Source organism: Rutilus rutilus, assembly GCF_951802725.1.
Source record: "Rutilus rutilus genome assembly, chromosome: 9".
NCBI lineage: Eukaryota > Metazoa > Chordata > Actinopteri > Cypriniformes > Leuciscidae > Rutilus > Rutilus rutilus.
In genome coordinates, this window is record NC_140223.1 from 18556447 (window position 1) to 18578002 (window position 21556).

Sequence of the window (21556 nt, forward strand, 5' to 3'; positions counted from 1 at the left end):
ACCAGGATACTTTAAAAAAAACAAGGCCACCAGCAGTCAATCAAATTTCAGCAGCTAATAACAGCAAATCTGAATGGCATACTGTTACAAAAATGTATATTTGTACATTGTGTGAAAATGAATTTATGTACCAAATTTAGTTAAAATCGGCCTCAAGGTGGCGCTATAATAAGCTACTTTACATTTGAGCTATTAACTCCGCAATTGTGTGACGGAATCAAAATTCTTGTTTCTTCTGAATTTCTTGCTTTAAGCCACAACAAAAGCAAATCTAATTTTTATTATTAACGTGAAACTTTTTTTTTTTTAAACAAACTCCTAGGCCGTTTGTCAGACCTTCACCAAACTTTACACACATCAGCTTTAGACCATGCTGGTAAAAAGCTAACAAAAGAGTGTTGATTATAGCAGATTCTATTCTTTTTTTATTGTCGAATATGACTCATATGACTATTAGTCTGTCGTGTGTGCACAAAGTCCAAACTTCTCAAAGCTTTGTAAATATAGAAAACAAGTCATTCTGAGCAAACATGCTCTGTTTCGTGAATTTCTGATGCTGGCGAGGCTAACAGCTAATTCTAAATAGCCTAGGCTATCTATTTTTTATTATTAAAAAAGTTGCCTTTTTGAAATCCCAAACTTTAAGAACCACATAGTCCCACATTGATATTGGCACATGATAACTCTCTTGTAACTCTATAATTACATCAGATTAAGAAACAAATAAAACCGAGTGTGATTAATATTGTATTACGTTTAATAAGCATATAGGCTAATATTATCACATAGGATCAAATAATATTGCAAATGTACATAAATATACAAGTATTCTTTGTTAATGAATATGATATGTAAATGACCTACATTACATAAAGAGTTAAGTGCTAGAAATAAATCTAAAGAGTTGTTTATTAATCAGACGGTTATTTGAGAGGGCGCTACGCCTTTAAGAGTTTTCGAGCGCTGCCTGCGAAACTTTGGGAGCCCGCTGGACTGCTGCACTTTGGATAATGAAGGAAGTGACGAATCCGCAATGACTAGGAGAGAGAGGAAAAAACTCCAGAGGAGAAAAACAGAAACTAAGATTGAAGTCAGCGTGAAGCGCAGTCAACTGAATGAACGCGAGCGTCAGTGGCACGAGTCGGCAAGAGCTCACGAATCAAAGTTCCCTCAGTGAGAGGCGCGAGACGAGGGCAAACACCAGATGGATCCGTGTGTGACGCGGCTCTCTTAAATGTTTATTTACCAAACGTGAAAAGTCTCTAGACCTGTTTTTAAAAGACTTTATGAATTCATTTGTATATCCAGCTTCCAAAAAATATGGATGAAGTTGTGAAAGTGAAGCGGCTGTGATGTTTTGAGGAGATAGCGGAGTCTATCTGAAGACTTGTGGAATGAGTCGAACCGCATCAGCGACTGTAATTCCTGTGGATTCTCCTTCTGAGCCCGGAGTTTGACTTTTAGGATTGTCTGGCATGTTTGCGAGGTGGATTTCACCGGGTTCAGTTCGGTTTACTGTGTTGGTTTTGCTGCTCACTGTGACAGTAACTCTCGGGTCTGCTTCTGAGCTGAAGGTGAAGGTTCGTTTGGCCGATGGACAGATCACAGATGAACTTCTGGAGGCGGACAGTGAAAAAGACTCCATCACTGTGGAGTTTAAACAAGGAGATGGGACTCTTATAACTTTTGTGGCCGATTTCAAACAGGTAAGTTGAAAACTATGGCCAGGATAAATGTATGTTTGTTTAATATGATTGTTACATATCACTGAAGTGTGCTGGAATGCATTATGTTGCTTGACTTTTTTCATGAACCCGCCCCCTTTCACAGTATAGGTGAATTATTTTAGCATGTCTGAATATAAAGTCATTACATTTGAGGACTTTAACAGGCCTAAGTCTTATTAGTCTTATTTCATATTAAAGGGATACTCCACTTTTTTCGGAAATAAGCTCATTTTACATCTCCCCCAGAGTTAAACAGTTGAGTTTTACCGTTTTAGAATCCATTCAGCCGAACTCCGGGTCTGACGGTACCACTTTTAGCATAGCTTAGCACAGATCATTGATTCTGATTAGTCCAGTAGCATTTCTTTCAAAATGACCAAAGAGTTTCAATATTTTTCCTATTTAAAACTTGACTCTTCTGTAGTTAAACCGTGTACTAAGATCGACGGAAAATGAAAAGTTGCGATTTTCTAAGCCTATATGACTAGGAACTACTCTCATTCCGGCGTAATAATCAAGGAACTGTGCGGCTGTACCATGGGTGCAGCAGGCGTAGTGATATGACGCAGCGCCTGAAAATAGGTCTAATAGGTTAGACAAACTTAGTCCCGGTCACGTTGGAAGAAGTTACCGAGCTGGGGACTATTTTCAGGCGCTGCGTCATATCATTACGCCTGCTGCACCCATGGTACAGCCGCACAGTTCCTTGATTATTACGCTGGAATGAGAGTAGTTCCTAGTCATATAGGCTTAGAAAATCGCAACTTTTCATTTTCCGTCGATCTTAGTACACGGTTTAACTACAGAAGAGTCAAGTTTTAAATAGGAAAAATATTGAAACTTTTTGGTCATTTAGAAAGAAATGCTACTGGACTAATCAGAATCAATGATCTGTGCTAAGCTATGCTAAAAGTGGTACCGTCAGAACCGGAGTTCGGCTGAATGGATTCTAAAACGGTAAAACTCAACTGTTTAACTCTGGGGGAGATGTAAAATGAGCTTATTTCCGAAAAAAGTGGAGTATCCCTTTAAGTAACACTCTGAAGGACAAATGCTCTATCACTTTCAGACAAACTTGCTAAACAAAAAATATTTTAAAAATGCTATGTTTAATATATATATATATATATGTTCAATATAAAATGCTGTGTTCACTGTATAGGCTACATGTTCAATATAAACTACTTTAACTTATTTTAAGAAGCAGAAGTTGTGAATGTGATTTTGGAGTTCCACAAAACTAGGCTATTTACAGTACATTTGATTAGTTGACTTGCTAATCCAAAGCAAATTACAGTACATTCAAAGTATCTGCTCAACCTATTAGATTTGAATGATTTTACTTAAATCTCTAAGCTTTACTAAGAAACATTTTTAGTAAATGGTTACATTTATTTAGTTACATTTATATTTATTTATTTAGTTAGCTGGCACAGTACATTCAAAGTGTCTGCTTAAAAAAAAAAGAAGTTTGGATCATTTTACCTACATTTCTAGCCTTTACTATGTTTGTCATTTAGCCTACCAGATCATCTACAGTGATGAAGCCTCAAATATTGGTAATTTGAGAAGTGGTTACTTTTCCTTCCTCGTGCCATTAAAGTCCGTGTCTCTGAGTTAAATCATCCACATTAGTGATGAACTTCTGACCTGAGGTTAGATTCTTTCACTGGCGATCATACCATCAGGATTAGCAGTGGCACTGTCACTGGCCTCATCCGCCTCAGTTCAGTCACGTCAGCAGCCCTCTGCCCCTCACGTCCCCTGATCCTCCACAGATGTGGTCAGTGTGGGGGTTTGGCATCACATTTGGGAAGGCTTGAACTTTTCCTTTCCTCTTTTTATCAGTTCCACTGGCGGGCCTGTCTCCATAGATTCTTCTCACATGTGGTTCTCATCTGTTTCCCCTGTATCTCAGGGATTTATGGAAATTTGAATGAACGAGGACTTCCTGCTGCTTTACTGGATTTACTGCACTGAAAGGGCTTTAACAGGGATGGAGGAAGACAAATATTAATTTATATTACTAAATGAAGTATGGCTATACTGGTATCCGCCTAATCAGGTGCTAAGTGAACCCTCTGGATTTGATTTCCAAAACAAAAGCTGTGTAGTGTTTTTCTTTTCTTATCTTTTCTTTTCTTTTCTTTTCTTTTACATAGGCATTTGATTGCAAATTTGGCATAGCATAGCTCTAAATATCTTTCATTCATCAGAGTGAATGCTGCTTAGATTTAGTTTTCTGTTGTTGTGGAATTCACACGGATGAAATGCCAACCATGGCATATTTTAGACCAGATTCAGCAAATGAGAATTGTATTGTTGTTGATTATTAATTTATTTTCTTCTTTCTTACTTGGTTACACTTATACACAATAATAACAAAAAGGTTCCATTTGTTAACATTAGTTTGCTACATTAGTTAACAATCAAAATACTTCTAAAGCCTTTCCTTTTCTTGGTTAATGTTAATTTCAGCATTTACTAATACTTAATTAAAATTAAAAGTTGTATCTAATAATAATATATAAAGGGGCTGTGTGTAGAATTCAGAAACCCTTGATATTAGCGACACCGGTGGCCGTTATGTGAACTGCAGCCCGAAACGCACACGGTTAACATGGTTAATGCACACAAAACATAAAAAAAAAAAACTGAATGTGATTTAATGCCCCGATATATTAACGGCGAAGTTCTTTTTCATTCTTGGCTTAATAAGTCAAAAGAAGTTTGTGATACCTTTGCAGCGATATATTGTTAATGAACATTCAGACGATATCCGATGCACATAATCTACAATGGAAACACATTTACAGAATACATTTCTCAATGCGCATCAAAAAAGACATGTGACTTTGCGATGGGACGGCATAACTGGACCAACCAGTGGACTGATCTTATTGCACCGCATCTGAAATGCCTGAGCAAAGTCTGTCGTCAAAGTGGTTCGGTATAATTACCTTTCAGAACACGTGTTCCCAAACAGCAGCATCTGCCTCCGAAAGCAAAATAACATGACTGTTTATTGCGTTTCGTCGGCATGCTGCAAGTAATTTATTATATACAAAAAATATTATGGCTTCTACGGCTGCAGCTACTTCCATTTTTTTTTTGTGATATTTAGTGTTGGTTTATCAGGAAGTCACGATTTTGTTCTATTCGACTCACTGGATGGAAAAAATGGTGCTTTATTTGCAACTTTGGATGGAAACATAGCTAGTGTTATGATAGTTTGATTATTTGAGACTATATAAATCTGGCTATGTGAGACTATTATCCTGACCTGAACAGTGTAAAAACATCCATTTCATGTGTCATTTAACGGAAGAGAGGCTCTCGGGAGGGTGCGTAACCGCCACATCTTTTTGGTTTTCTGGGCAAAAACGTTCTCGAGTCCGTCACGTAAAAATCAGTCTAGAGGCTTTCATAGACAAGGAAGCCGGAGGAGGTCTCGTTTTTTAAGTTTCATTACAAGCTGTTCACACATTGGCAAATGAAAAAGCAATTAATAAATGAAAATCCTTACATATAGCCCCTTTAATTAACTTGAGCTAACTAACAATAAACAGTTGCATTTTTATTAGAGTCCCCCTGTGATCAATAATTTTATCCCTTGAAATAGCTTGAATGTAACTCTACATCCTTGTCTCATTTAGTAAACATGGTTCTATGAATATGTAAATTAGCCCCGCCTCCACTCACTCACACCAGCTCAGAGATCTAATCGTTGATGGTCACACGTTGACGTGATTGGTTACAAGGTAGTTTGTGATGTCAGAAACACCAGCGATTTCAAATCGGGTTTTTGAGACTGGAATGGTGTTGACTTATGCATTTGCACATGGTTTGTCTTAAAGCACATTAAAAACAACACATAAACAACATTAAAAACTTGATTTTCACCACAGGGGGACTTTAACATTAACCAAAATGAATAAATACTACAACAAATGTATTGCTCATTTTTAGTTAATGTTAGTTTCTGCATTAACCATTTACTAAGGTGACCTTAATGTAAAGTGTTACACCTTATATTTTAATTGTTTTAAAATGTTTTATTTTATTTACATGAAATCATTAAAGGGTACTTTTTTCTCACAAATGCAAGTTTGCATCTCACAATTCTGAAGTCCAGTTCTGAAGGGAAAAATACTTTTTTTTCTCCGACTTATATTCTGACTTTATTTCTCAGAAATGCAAGTAATCTGACAAGTGATTGTGACTTTATCACACAATTCTGAGAAAAAAGGGCAGATTTGCAAGTTTATATCACACAATGTCCGAATTGTCCACAATTACCTTTTTAGATTTTTATTTTATTTTATTCAGTGGCGGAAACAAGCTTCCATACTCAGATACAGTTTACCCATATATAACAGCATGTTGTTTTGTTACCGTTCAGTTCAAGTTTCAATGGAAATCAGATGAGATAGGAATATCATGCAAATCATGTGGTTGTGGCCCTTTTTAAGCATACATTTTCATAATATAAACAAACATATATCTGAGTTACAGATATATGGCCTTTTTTCCAGTTTGTGTGGAAAAAGTGTGGGCTGTATGAGATTCTTTTACAATTTGGCCTACTTGGACTGTTTCGGCTTGCAGGAATAAGAGTAACACATCACAATCCAGCGGCGACTGTTTGGTGGAAGAGATGCTACGTGTGATCACATTGATCTTTCATCTCTAACTCAAGCTTTTCTCTTAAACTGTTCCGTTGTCTTTCTAGTTGTATTATGTTTCTCAGCGCTCTGTCTCTGCCCATCGGCAGCATGTGCAGTGATGACGATGAATTCATCTCAGCTCGCATCCGCTGCCAACCGAGGAGCCGAGCGGTCTGCTTTTATGCTCATCTCCCTATTGGGATATCTGTGACCTGCTTGGACACAAGCCATCCCTCCTCTTCACTTTGAAATGTTATCGGCTCATAACGTTAGAGCCATCTGTAAACTTTATTGTATAAGATTCAACTTTGGGGCAATCATTTATTGTTGTTGACAACATGTTGTGTTGGCTCTGATTTTAGGAACTCATCATGAGCTCAGTGGAATTTTGAAGTTGTTTCACTTTTGAATTTGTCGTTTTGTCACTTGTGGGAACTTGTCTGCCTTTTAAGTCCTAGCTTTTCAATCAGTGATATATCAGTGTGAGTGTGTTTGGATGCCATCCAGGTGTGTGAACATGCCCACTTGAACCTAGCCAGTCCAACCTGTTTCAAAATGTCCCACTAATTCTGAGACATGTGACTGGGATGTGACCTTAACTACACCGCACAGGCTTGAACAACCGCTCTCACGATGACACAATATATGTTTAAAAGATTCATGTCAATATGAATGAAAGACCACACCCGTTGTGTAGACATGGCTATTTTACTGCTGTCATTACAATAAAGGAACTAATACACTGCATGACTGGTGCAGTATAAATATTGCATTGCAATGTGCTGGATCTAGAGGTGATTTTATTTATTAGAATGTAGAAACAGCACATTTCACCTTTTAAAATCACGTGTAAAATGGGGTTTTCACCACACTTCTTACAATACAGGAGGAAACTGTGTGCTGTCTCTGATAACTAGTTACAGTTCAGTTCACATTTTCATGTTCAAATGTGTCGGCAACCGGCAGGACATCTCTGGCAGCCCCTTGGCTACAAGCTGATGTCTTTATTCAAGCCAGAATAAGGCAGATGTTGACCCTTTGAGTGCCGCTGAGAAAGAAAGAAGAGGCCTCATTTGCCCACAGACACTGTTATGTGCTGAACTGTTCAAGTCCAGTTGATCCAGAGCACATTCGAGCAGTGTCAGTGTTCAAATATTTTGAACGCTGAGAAACTGAAATATGCTGATGTTTGAAGCTTAATTTTCTTGCACTTTCAAGTACATCTGTCTTCTTTTAGCACAGCAGTCTTTTACTGTTGCAATTTGCTAAAACTCTTGATTGCATTTTTAAAAATCCCTGTGTGAGCTTAAATGGACTCTATTCATGTTTCACAAATTGTCACGAGCATATTGCATATCATCAGTTTGATTGCTGAAGATTGCTTTCTTTGTACCATAGCAGCATATAGTATGTAATCAAGGTGGAAATTTCTTCTAGTTTAGTCACTGGTTTGAATGATACACAAGTTTACAAGATTTTGCCAGTGGTGGAAGAATTCAAACCATAAATATGTTTAAATTTATAATGTGAATATATACTATTTGAATATAATATATTTAAAGGTGCATTAAGCAACTTTTCATGTTAAAAATACCCGTTTTTCTAACCCATACATGCTTAAACAATTGCCTGATGGGCTGAATGAGCCCTTCTATGATCACTGCGATTGCCTCTATAATCCTGTACTAGTGTTGTCACGATACCAAAATTATTGTTTCGATACCGATACCAAGTCAAGTATTGCGATTTCGATACTTTTTCGATACTTTTCCTGAAAAGGGAGAAACACTCTCAAATATCATTGCTGTGCTTTATTTTAAAACCGGGACAACATTCTAATCATATAACACACTAATAAATGAACATATGAACAGCAGATATATTAAACATTTGAACAAAATATGAAATATAAAAATATAAAAAATAAATTAGAGCAATGACATTCAAGGTAAATTTTTTTTTATAAATTTAGCAGCATCTCATTTATCATAAGAAACATAAGAGCTTTATCTTGATTCTGAACTTTGAATAAAAATATGAACAGCGATTATATTAAACAATGTTTAATATTGGTAACATATGATAAGCCTCATTGGTGATATATTTGACATGTGGGGAGAGAGTTGTGGAAGGCCTATACTTCATGTTAAACATAAATATATAGCAGCAAAGACAACGTCGGCAGTGTTGACGGCAAAATAGGCTACAGAATAATTCGTTCTGTATTGAGAGGTGCAATATTTGAAAATCGATAATATTTTTTTTTAATTATATTTATATTGTATTTATGTCAAAACTTTCAAACATCAAAATGTCATTTATTAATATGTATTCGTGTCAAAATGACATAGAAACATCTTTTCCTATTCTATTTTGCCTGGGAACGCTTCCAACACGCTTGCGTGACGCGTGAAAAATAGGCGTCGGTTCTATTTATAGCATGCACGCGTTTTCCGCGCGTCTCGAGCTGCGCCCAGACGCGTGTGTCACGCAGGCAGTTAACATGGGAGCCGAAATAAAAACGGACACGACACGCAGCCAGTGTGTCGCCGGCCTTACAAATCTGGAACGCGGTCATTCTTAGAAGTATCGATACTAATAAATTAAGGAATCGTGATTCGTGACGTTGTTAATTTCCGATTTACTTTTGAAGTATTGGTGCACCGTGCAACAGAGCAAGGTAGGCAACGTAGGCTACTTCCATATGTCACTCCTCGCGTCATCTTTTTCTACGAGTCGTGGACCACTTGTGCTCGCACATGCAGCCATCTCGCTCACATTCTCTGATCTCGCTGTAGTGTTTTGTCACATGACACTGACAGCGGCAGGTTCTTTGCTGCGTGCGTCAGGAAAAAAACACAGACGTCCATAGGGAGGCGGGTTTTTTTTAAGTATCGATACTGATAAATTTAGGTATCGTGACGTTTTTAATTTCCGAGTATCACGATACTTTTGAAGTATCGGTACACCGTGCAACACTATCCTGTACAGTAAAATAAATAAGAGGGATTCGGGACGGAATCGACTGGGCGTGACGTCATGCGCGTTCACGCTCACCTGGCTATGTCTGGCAGGTTTGTGTATTCGCCGCCATTATCCGCATCAGCGAAGACAACTCAAGCGACTTTTGCAAAAGTAGAAGATGGATTCAAAGAGACCGGCTTCTAGTTCATCCCAAACCCCAACGCAAACTCCACGTAACCGCGTGCACAACTCTGTTTGCTGTTTCGCGTGTCGCCAGAAGGGGGCATAGTTCTGCAAAAACTCAGAGACTTGCGCAATGCACCTTTAAAATTGTCAATTAATATATATATTTTTTTTATTTTATTTTTTTACTAAAATGTGATATGTGATTTTATTCCTCATATTTCTATTTTGGTGGCATATTGCAAGCAGTATTCCATATTTTCCATTTGAGGAAAAAGAGAACGTGAGCATCGCAACATGTTTTACCATTCATATCACTTTGTTTTGAATCACTACTGAAGCATCAATCATTCTTTAATCATGTAATGTTGTAGTTCCTAATAGTTACTGTGCATCTGCCTTATTTACACACCAAAGCCGTTTTTATTTGCATTAGGCACATTTGGACCCTGAAGGTGGATGAAGAGCATTTTAATACTCATCATAATTCATTCACTATACTACTGGAATTAGTTTAGCATAGTTAAACATGCCTTTTATCGTTCAGGATCAGCTGTTTCCTTAAAGCCCCTCCAAAGTGACATGTCTTAACAGCCACAAGAGTTTGATCCTATGATCTGTTTGAGTCATTGCTTTATGAATCAAGCCTTGGGTTACATCAGTTCTTGCTAAGTCCAACTTCCCTGTGAAAGACATTGTATAACCTAGGGTTGCATTGTTGTTTTCTTGATGAGGCATATCTCAATGGAAATGAGATGTACTTCCCCCTTATAGTTTACAGGAACAGCATGATTTCTCCCTGCTGCGTTTTGGGCTTGTCTTTTCTTCTCCCACGCTCTGACGTCTCCCTCTGGGTCTTGTGCAATACCTTTGGCTTGGTAGGGGGTGTTGAAATATTGGCGTAACTGTTGTAAAGGGGCATCAGCTTTAAGATCTTGATTTATTGTTAAACGCATTGCCTAAGCTTTTGTTCTAAATCCAGATGTTTTGTTAGTTTTGAGATGGTTGTGGCAGAAGTTAACAGCCCATAGGGGGTAACGCCATGATGATCTTGACTAGAGCAGATGAACATATATCAGTGAGTGTGAAGCACATTAAGACAGCTGAAACAGGGTAAAGACGTCCCTGCTGTCCCGCAAGAGCTCAAGTTAGCCACATACCAAATAGGAGTCAAAGGTCACATGGAGACAACCCAGTGGAAGCAATGGTCTTCCATTACCGTAATAGCCAAGTGTCTCTATTTTTGCCATGCTGTTTGGTTTTTGGTGTCATATTCAGAGGAAATCTACTTTAAGATGTTACCAAAACAGAATTGCTTGGTTCCTTCTTTGTTGACTTTTATTTTAAGTGTGTAAGACATTAAATTCCTCTTGTATTTTAACCACCACAACTCAGGCATTTCTCCCACGCTCTGTCTTTTGTCCGAGGTTGCTGTTCATCAGAGCGAAATGTTAAATGCTGGCATGCACCTGTGCCTTTTCACCAGCCTTCTTAAAAAAACCAATTAAACATCTCTGCCGTCACATAAGGAGCCGTAATCCAGTTAAACTGAAATTCTAGACAATAGCTTTGCTCCTTGAAGAGGAACCACATTTACCATAAACATTTTGCATATCTGTTTCTTCTGGATCATGTCTGCGTGCCTTGTTATTTGTCTATTGAATCTTTCCCTTAATTAGCTTTAACTGCTCTGGGTGATATATGTAATAGCCTACTTCATAACCGTTGAATCTTTGATGTCTTGCCAATCTGGAATTTTGTTTCATAAGGGAAATTTCAAAGCATGCGTACCTGCATTCTGACTCAGCCTTGATTACTTCAGTCTAGTGACTTGGCTTAAGGGAAATGCCACCCAAAAATGAAAATTGTCACCATTTATGTCTCATCCCTCATGTTGTTCCAAACCTGTATGACTGACTGACGTCTGTGGAACAAAAAAGAAGATATTTTGAAGAATGTTTCTGTTTTTGTTCATACAATGAAAGACAATGGGGTCCAAAACAACTTCTCTTTTGTGTTCTACATAAAAAGTCATACAGGTTTGGAATGACATGAGTAAATGACTACGGCCAGGAAGGCCGGAAACATGCTTTACGCAGATCAATGCTTGGCAAGTATGCGGTTGTACGTACTTATGTGGTAGTAAAAAGTTATCAAGGGAGCTTTAAAGTTACCTTCAAATGCCTTTGCCATTAATACAGATGTGTTTTGACTCAGGTAGCAGCTATAAACATGTCAACAGAAGAATGTGTGCTGTTGTATTTCCTGTTGAAAAGAAGAGCGTTTATCACTCTCTATTATACCTTATTATATTGCGTTAAGACAGATTTTCAAATAAATGATGTGTGAAATCTTGCATTTATATGCATATACATTTTATAAAAATCACATGTAAGTTATAATATAAATTACATCTGCATATGAGAGTCAAATTGTATGACTACAGGGACTCAAGATCACTCATTAAACAGTTCATTTATTGCCGAAATTATAGGGGGAAAAAGATCAGTAAAGAATTGAAATTATTAAAAATATTCAAATCAGGAAATGCGTAGTTTGTGCATAAAAAAATCTTCAAAAAGTGAACGATGTTCACTAACCCGGTGAAGTTTTTCTATTGGATTGGTCTTTATTAGCATGCAGTGTGAAGTATTTCAGTATATCAGTGAAGGAAGAACAAATTTATACTCTTGTGCGATATGTATTATGCATGTTATCGTCTCTGACAGACAGCAAGTTGAAGCTGCTCAGGCTGCCTTTTTCTCCCTCTTCTCAGAAAGTGGTGGCACATTCAAAACATACGGTAGTGTGGGTTTTTCAGGAAATGCGTTTACTCACTGGACCTATGCTTCTCGTAAATACTACCGTGTATTGTGCACGTTATTTTCTGACAGACATCAATGCTGTGAGATTCAAATGATGGATTTGAAAACTGATGGATCGAAAGGTAATACATTTTTCTTTAGCCGACAAGTATTCAGTGATGTGATTGATGCCCACAAGTTCTAATATTCCAACCGACAGCCAGCCCAAGTTTTTGACGGACGTGATAACGTGCATGAGGGGTGAACTATGAAATGCTAGAAACGTTCGAAAGCAGCCGTATCACCCAGTAGTCCAAGACTGGTTGCCCACTGATGCTAAACAGGGCTGAGCCTGGTCAGTACTGGGATGGGAGACCTCCTGTGAAAACCAGGTTGCTGTTGGAAAAGGTGTCAGTGAGGCCAGAAGGGGGCACTCACCCTGTAGTCTGTGTGGGTCCTAACACCCCAGTGTAGTTATGGGGACACTATTCTGTCAAAAAGCACCGTCCTTCGGATGAGATGTTAAAACCGAGGTCCTGACTCTCTGTGGACATTAAAAATCCCAGGATGTCCTTCGCAACAAAAGAGTAGGGGTGTAAATGAACAAAATGGCCTCTGTCATTCATCATGGCCTCCTAATCACCTGTCAAAATGTGTTGACTTCGGAAAACCAAATTCATTTTTACCAGGAAATGAGTGGTTTTGATGCACAAAGTTGTTTGTCTTTTATAACAAAATTATTTTATTTAAACCCATCTTGCAAATCCTGTTGTAAATAATAGTGAAACATCACTTTTTAAACCTGTTGTTGCATTTATTACCATTTTTTGAGTCAGATTTTGACTCATGGTTATGCAGATGTTAATAATGCATGTAATGTGAAACCTTGAAGTAGATACCCACTTGTTTTGCACAACATTTCGTTTTCTCAATTCTCTTGTGTAATTCGTGTTTGCGTTTTGTGCAGTTCAAAGTTTTTAATGACAATGTGCATTGTATTGCAAACAGGGATCTTAAGCAATTCCACTTAAGGCCTCCTGGGTAGACATTATTAATGCCAGTTGTTATAATAGAAAGCACTTGCAAACATAAAGCAAACATCTTGGCAGAACAAATATAATTTAATTGACATGGTTTTTAAAGTCATTCATCAATGTCACTGCATTGTAGTGTGGCAGAATGAACAAACATGTATTTTATCTCTTCTGTAATAGTTGCTCGTCTCTAGAGGGGAATTTAGAGGGTGTTTTATGTATAAGAGACACAAACAAACAGAGTTGGAAGGCTAATAACTACTATAAATTCAGATCCAAGCAGAAATCGCTTAAGTTACAAGTTCCAAAACAAAGCAGAAGTGACGAGTCTTGTAGTGTCCACTTGGCTTTAGTTATGGGATAGTTCACCCAATCACAGAAATTCATTCCAAACCTGTTTGACTTTATTCTGTTAAACACAAAGGAAGTATTTCTGAAAAAATCTTCGGTTTATCCAATCTTTCATCTGTGATTGTTCTTAACGTTGTATGTCTGACGTGAATTTTATGGCATAAGCAACATTTGGAACTGACTGTGAAAGCCGTGCCAAACTTTGTGATGCTGCCGCTGTCAGACGTCAACAGCATAGTCCAAACAAACACGCCGTGATCCTGCAGCAGGAAGCAGGACCAGGAGCAGAAGCTAATGTTTGCTTTGACTTCAGAGATATATTTCTTCAGGACTGTCAAAATAAACTCTTCTGCACCAAGATTTATGTTTAGTCTCTAATCTGGTCATTTGGCGGACCTGCGCAAGGTTGGAGGGTGAACGAATGAAAAACTGAGCGGAGGATCTACCTGACTGAAGTATTTACTCACTAACCCGGCTTAGACATGTTCCTGCATGGAGGGGGTCAAACAGAGAATTGCAACAGGACCCTGGAGGAAAGCGAAAGAGATATTCGCCTCAGATAAGAGGAAATCGCCGAGCAATGAAGATAAAGGATAGTTGTAAAGAGAATTTAATGATTGAGCTACTGATATCATGTCAGCTTGCAACAGCAGATGTGAGTGGTCAGCTTGCAGGGTTTCTCCCTGTTGTCATCAAGGTGTTTGCAAAGCAGTGACGTCAACACTTCCCTGTAATTAAACTGAGTGGCTAAAGCAGTCCCCCCCCCCTCACCCCACCAACCCCTCTCTCTGTTCCTTAAAGCAAACCGCCTTTCTGAAGACGTCCTTCTAGTGCCGGAGCTTAAAATAACAACTGCCTGCTCACTCCCCCCCTCTTGCGTTTGCTGATTATTCTGTCACCCATGCGGTAATTCCACCAGGTCTGCCTCCTCCGTCAGTTTAATTACGGTCCTGCTGCTTCGTCCTTTGAAGAACTTCCATGCAGAACAGGTCTTCGCAATATAGGTTTGAGTTACATTTTTCGGGATGTCTGTCATTATATGTACTGATTCACAGATTGGGATCTGTGTATTTTTTTAACTTTTTCATTTTGTATAGTGTTCATGTAATGTAATGTCTATTGTGAACATAAATAAGAGATGCTAGTAAGTAGTACTTAGTGTTTCTTTTCTCAGAAAAGTCTTAATCCATATTATAGATTCGATAAAGGGAAAAATAAATTAAAATACACTACTGATTTTTAAAAAAAATGTTTCATGGTCAAATATTTGCTTTGATAAAAAAAAAAAACAGTGAACACAGTAATATTGTAAAATATTTGGCCCCAAATATTCACTTAATATTAAGTGTTACTGGCCCCAAATATTGTAGAGGCACTCCTGTGCTCAGGTCGCACTCAATCACCATTATATGTTTAGTCTAAAACGCAACTGCTCTCATGTTTTGCCGAAGGACAGCAATTGCAAGTACAATTTTCAGCTTTGCAGGACTGTGATATGAAGAGTGTACAAAGTAACATATCTTTAGCAACAGTGTGAAAGTGAATAGCACATAACAGGCACAATAATGGGTATAAACCGATATCTATCGGTACAATATGCATCACACGACTACTAAACGTGTCATCGTTTTTGGAAGCTTACGTCTTTACAGTCTGCACTACAACTTCATATTTATCCACTTGGGAGAGATTCTTCAAAAATACGTCTCTGTGCGGACAGAAGGCCAAAAAGATGGGGTTTCAACCGAAAAATGGCCAAAGTTTGTCTGCGTAACTGAATTTACCTCCTCAGGGAAAACTATACAAATAAAAGAGCATTGTCATTCTAATGGAATATTAGAGGTGGTGAATGAATTTTCCACAGGCTCAGTGAGACTGCAGCTCCATGAGTTTGGGGTTTGACCAACTCTGGAAACCAGATGGAAGGTTCTAGAAAGAGGATGAGATGAGAGCTCCAGAACAAACAAAGACAGCTTCGGCTTGTTTATTTTGATTGTCTGAGAAAACCTCCTACTTTGCGAATGAAACCCTGAAAGCTTGCCTCCCTTCTGTCGGCTTGGTGCTCGAGGCCTTACTGTGAAAAACAAGAGTGAGGAGAATGTGTGTGTCTTCTGCTGGCAGAGTCATGAGGATGCCAGAGCAAGGAGAAGCTGATGAATGGGTACACAGGTCTGTGGCCTTGCTCTCCGCTCTGGGGTTTCCCATAATGCCTTTACATGGAAGTCTTTATGAGCATGGGGGTACTGCCAGATATTTGGTCTGGTTGCTAACAGCAACTCAGTGATGTGCTGAAATATACGGTGTCTCTCTGTTGTTCTGGGCTGAATCACTATAAAATGTTGTGATGAAGATCTGACTAAGCTTGAAGGTCAACAGCTGACTTTTTAAATGCTAAAAAGCAAGAATTTAGGAGCCAAAATGAATAAAATCGATGGGTATTTGATAGGGATGCACAATAATGGTTACAGTCGGCATGAAGGGGAAGATGCAATTATCTTTTCTTCCCTATTGTTGTGTATATCCAAGGGAAACGGCTTCTTGGACAATTTATGGATGGTTGTTGTTTGCTATTGCTGTGATCTCATATGAGTGACAGGTTGTCCCGCCCTCACGCCAGTAAACACGTCATCAGAGAAGAGATGTTGCTGCAAGAGGGAGGGGAAGTTATTTTGATTAAAGAAGGGCATCTTTTTTTTATTTATAATTATGTGCATGGACAAATCGTTTATAATAAACAGTGCAGTATTCCATAAAAAATAAGAATTGTCAATTTTGATTTTGTGGTGACTTCAAACTAATAATCCCAATTATTTTATAATCGCGATCAATCACAATTGTTTTCAATTGAGAAATGTATTTTTAGAATTTCTTTTAAAGTTAGTAGAGATGCACCAATACTAATTTCCTCCGCCGATACGATAGCCGATTATACAGAATATCTGCCGATAATTTGATTCTCTGAAGGACAAAAAGAATCTCTGTAAAATAATTCTGCATACTATACAACCCTCTCATTTGGTAGATTACTATAATATTAGAGGTTAAAGTTAACAGAGCCCAAACTATTATATTAACTGCTATTTATTTTCAGATGTAATAATTATACTCAAATAAAAACTGAAATGTTTGAATGTAAGGTTCATATAAGGTAGTTTTCATAAACACTTTATTCAAACATGCATATATAATTAACAGTAAATAAGCTCATCTCTAGTGTTTTTTTATAGCTAAGTTGACGAACTGTGAACATTGGATAACTTTCCTGAGGCAAATGCAACGTTAAGTGACCTTGTTCACAAGCTGTTTTATTGACGTCTTTTCACGGTTGAAACACTGATTGAGCGATTACATGATGCGACATGACTCATTTCAGTAAGTTGAGGAAAGTGAAGGAAAAGACTCGCGCTCCACGCTGCCGCTTGAACTGAGGCTCTACAGTGATCTGTCACGTCACATTTAAGAGTGTCAAAACGCTATTTTTATTGTTTGAATTTCGTGATAAAATGGACAGAATTTATCGGCTGATGCCAATTAGTGGCATCGGTGCATCTCTAATAATTAGAATAGAACAGCACTTTCCTGTAAGCACAAATTAATAAAACGCTAGCCCATATGCAAGGTTATTTTACCTTATCTCTCTACATTATGAAAGCTAAAACAATGAAATTCCTGATGTTAATTACAATAATTCCAAATTATGTCTATGTTTTTAATATTAAAATATTTAATATTTGTATTGTAGCACAGAGGTTGAGTAAGTGCATTTATTCAGCAACCACAGTCACAAACAATATAGTCGAGATTCATGTTTGGATCTATCACAAATAACAGAGATAATTATGCTTAAATAATCGAGAGAAGCAGAAATCCTGATCACAGTGTATATGATTAATTGTGCAGCCCTTGTATTTGATGCCATTCAAGTCTCCAACTCAAAGACTTAAGTATTTGTAGTTATTATATAACACATTTCTTAAGGAGTTGCGCAATTTAATGATGACTGCATGTGTTTCTTCTCAGGATGTGAAGATCTTCCGGGCGCTGATCCTGGGGGAACTGGAGAGAGGGCAGAGCCAATACCAGGCGCTCTGCTTCATCACACGGCTCAACCACAATGAGATCATCCCCAGCGAGTCCATGGCCAGACTGCGACAGGTCAGGCTCCCTCTGTGGCTGATGGCGGGGTGGGGGGGAAGTCATTGGGAGTGAGGGAGCAGATCTGGGGTGTTAGAGTTGAGCTTTTGGGTTAACTGTTGCATAGGAGTGTGATGTTTTAAAGGGGTGGTTGATTATGATTTCACTTTTCTAACTTTAGTTAGTGTGTAATGTTGCTGTCTGAGCATAACAACATCTGCAAACTTACAACGCTCAGAGTTCAAAGCAAAGGAAGATATTTGCTTTTAAAGAAATCGTTTTTTAAGGACTACTACAAACGGATGGTAGGGACTACACGACATTCCTCCCGGGTTAGTGACATCACCAACCCTAAAAGTTGGTGTTGAGTCTCTCCATCATTGTCTGACTCCAGTTTGAACAGAAAAGGCTAGAAAAGTTTTTAAAAATTTCAGTGCATGTCTGTGTGAGTGCAAGCTGTTGATGCTCCGCCCTCTGTGCGGGAGCAGCAGCTCATTTGCATTTAAAGGGACAGATGCAAAAACTGTGCGTTTTTGCTCACCCTCAAAAATTGACAATTTTAACATGCTATATAAAAGTATCTGTGGGGTATTTTGAGCTAAAACTTCACATACACACTCTGGCGACATCAAAGACTTATTTTACATCTTGTGAAAAGGGAATTATACCACCCCTTTAAATTTGACATCTCAGAGGAAAAAGGCTGTAAAAGGCCTTTGATGAGTTGCTCCTGGGAGGGTGTCCAAGGTCCTAAATGTGTGAAAATGAATGAAAGGTGTGATAAAAGACTGGAAACATTTAGCTTTAAAGAATGACAGTAGTAATACTAAAAGTCTTTTTTATATTTTGCAGAAAAATCCCCAGGCCATCCGCACAGCGGAAGAGAAGAGAAGCACGGAGATGCTGAGCATGAACGTAGCGGTCAATTTGACACGGACGTGGCAACTGAGTGCCCACATCCACAACATGTGCAGTGTGGCCCGGGAGGCCGTGTACACGCGCGAGGCTGATGTCAGACACTGGCTGGACAGAGGCAAGCATGCTTACTGCGTCCCTTAATTACACCCTACCAAACCCATCACGATTAAATATAGTGCTGACATTGTGTTCTTCATATATTAACCCTCTAAAGCCTAATCTAATGTATTAAATAATAGTCATATGTATGTATATGCCTATACTGTGTGTATGTATATATATATATATATATATATATATATATATATATATGCCTATAAATATAATTTCATTGTCTACATATGTTTTAGTAAAATATTTATATATTAATTATTATATTAAATTATTTGATTGGGTTAAGTATAGACTCTTAACCTGAATTATCATGTTTAATCATCAGAGATATGCCATATATAAACATATAAAGGGTTTTAGCATCAAACCCTTTTACACATCAAATGTGAAAAATTTTGGGGAGAAGTAAATCTGATCTGTAGTAAATCTAATTGAATGTAACTACACCTAGTACAGATGCATTACTGTTTGAACTGGAAAACATCACTGGAGCACCTCACTGACCTACATAGCTTGATCATTAACTATAATAAATGTGTTTTTTTTTTTTCCCGATTCTTCAGGCGCCGAGGGTTCCATGTTCGAGCCTCAAGCAGTGGAGGTGCCAGGTCTGCAGAGCTGCGGGACAGTGAAGGACCTGTGGCAGCCTTGCTCCTGTAGCTACAACCTCAGACTGGAATGGTACCCCTGCCTGCTGAAGTACTGTCGCAACAGGGACGTCTCCGGCAGGGGCAGCCCGTATAAATGTGGCATCAAAAGCTGCAGCAAAGGCTACCAATTTACTTACTACGTACCGCACAAACAGCTGTGCCTGTGGGAGGAAGAGACCTAGAAACACATGCTTCTACAAAAACATATTTAATGTGACCTTCACCACAGGTTTTGTTCACCTCCGAGCCTTCAGACTCGTGCCTACTGCACAGAGCAGTTTGACAAAGAAGTTATGCTGGATGGGTGTGGATGGAGAGTGATTTGAGCAGCCCGAGTGCTCTAATTTTGTTTTTCCAGAGGAGTTTGCCAAATCTTTGAGCTGTCGACTGTGCATTTAAGCTGGTCAGTAGTTTTAAAGCTCTTCCTGCTCTTACCAGCACTGTGGAATGAGTGTTTTTTGAGTCTTGACATGCAGACCCAAGTGAGCAATCTGTGAATTAGTCAGTGTATAACAAGATGTAATCTTAAAATTAGCTGGATCTCGTCAGGTTGCCAATTTTCATTTTCATTTTTTTCCTGAAGCTGGTATTATTTATTTTGCAGTGGGAAATGACTGAAGACACTTAAGCACAGCGCACATGTTCAGAGAAAAATTCTCTTTTTAAAGGTTTTTTTTTTTTTTTTTTAGTTCTGTATTTTGACTGTTAGATTTAAAGCACTGTATTAAGTTAATGGTGGGACGCATACATGCTTTGATTAATTTTTGGTACAGACAAAAACCGCTATTGAGTCATTCTCCAGTTGATTCAAACAGAATTCAATCATGTGAATTTTCTCACCTCAAGTCTTAATGCTGGCAACCATTTGGTTTGTGTTTTCATCTTCATAAGGATGGACTTCTAAGCATTGCACAACAGTATCATTTAAGGTCCAGTTGGATCAATATTAACTTATAGTTTGAAGTATGGATGTAAGTTGGGAGCAGTCAACACTGCAAAAGTAACTTGGAAAACCAAAGCAAGTCTATATTCTGATAAAACAGAGGGAGAGAAAAACAGATGAAAATCCTGCTTAGATCGTTGCTACTGTGCATCAACACTGCCATCTTCTGGTTATCCAACATCACTGTCACTCAGGCGCCTCCTATCAGTATGACCTCAGTACATCAGCAGAGCTGTGAAACCATCACAAATATGGGTTCACATCCTTTTGTGTGGTATCAAATGTCCTAGAAGATTCCTCCGGTTCAGAAGTGACTTCAACATTCAATAGGACCAAATCCACTGACTAAGCTCTAATCATGAAGAAGAGAAACTGTTATTGTTTCACATTTCACCACATTCACCTCCAACTCACGACTCGCCTCTTACTATGCGAATGTTCACGTTTAACATACACATTTGACTCGGTTGTAGTTCATGGTACTAAAATGTTTATACTGATTTATTTAATTTTTTTGTTTCGTTTTTTTTCAAAGAGTTAGTGTTATGTTAAAAGTGTTGTTTGAGATTACACCTCCCCGACCGACAGCTATTGTCTGGGATACAAGTGCCTTGTTGATTCAGTGTTTACTGATTCTTTTTGATGATAAAGCTGTTATGAATAAAGTATCAAAAATTATTTTCCTATGAAAATGAATATGGACTTAATATGAAGTAATTTTAAATAAAAGCTCCTTAAGCTGTCACTTTCTTACTGTTGTTTTTAAACGCATTCATGCTTTTGATTAATGAAATGGTGATAAAGTGTTAATTATTCACTGACACAATGAAAGCAGACACCATATAGATTAAAACAATTGTTTTCAACCTTTTTTAAGGACAGAGAATTTTTTTGTTTTTCCGATTCCACAGACGTACTGTCTTTATAACTTGCTACTCACTCTGGTCAACTAGCCTACAGCTTTTAAAAGGAAAAAAGTAAATGGGTTATCACTGATATATTTTCTAAAGATTATTTGTTAGTTTTTTTGTTTGGTTTTACTTAGAGCTCAGCATATTTCCTGATTT

The 21556-nt window shown here is 38.1% G+C and overlaps 1 protein-coding gene across 1 annotated transcript; it reads left to right on the forward strand.

Moving 5' to 3' along the window:
- The first annotated feature begins 990 nt into the window (after positions 1 to 990).
- On the forward strand, positions 991 to 21234 carry oafa (OAF homolog a). The gene is made up of 4 exons (XM_084420191.1): positions 991 to 1706; positions 17751 to 17885; positions 18717 to 18897; positions 19460 to 21234. The coding sequence occupies exons 1-4, from the start codon at positions 1476 to 1478 to the stop codon at positions 19726 to 19728; spliced, it is 816 nt and encodes a 271-aa protein (XP_084276317.1). The 5' UTR covers positions 991 to 1475; the 3' UTR covers positions 19729 to 21234.
- The last annotated feature ends 322 nt before the right edge of the window (positions 21235 to 21556 follow it).

Excerpts from the sequence above, each read along its gene's own strand:
- oafa (XM_084420191.1), top strand. The coding sequence starts at position 1,476 with ATGTTTGCGAGGTGGATTTCACCGGGTTCAGTTCGGTTTACTGTGTTG. Across the intron at positions 1,707-17,750 it reads TTGTGGCCGATTTCAAACAG|GATGTGAAGATCTTCCGGGC; the intron begins GTAAGTTGAAAA and ends GTTTCTTCTCAG. Across the intron at positions 18,898-19,459 it reads CAGACACTGGCTGGACAGAG|GCGCCGAGGGTTCCATGTTC; the intron begins GCAAGCATGCTT and ends CCGATTCTTCAG.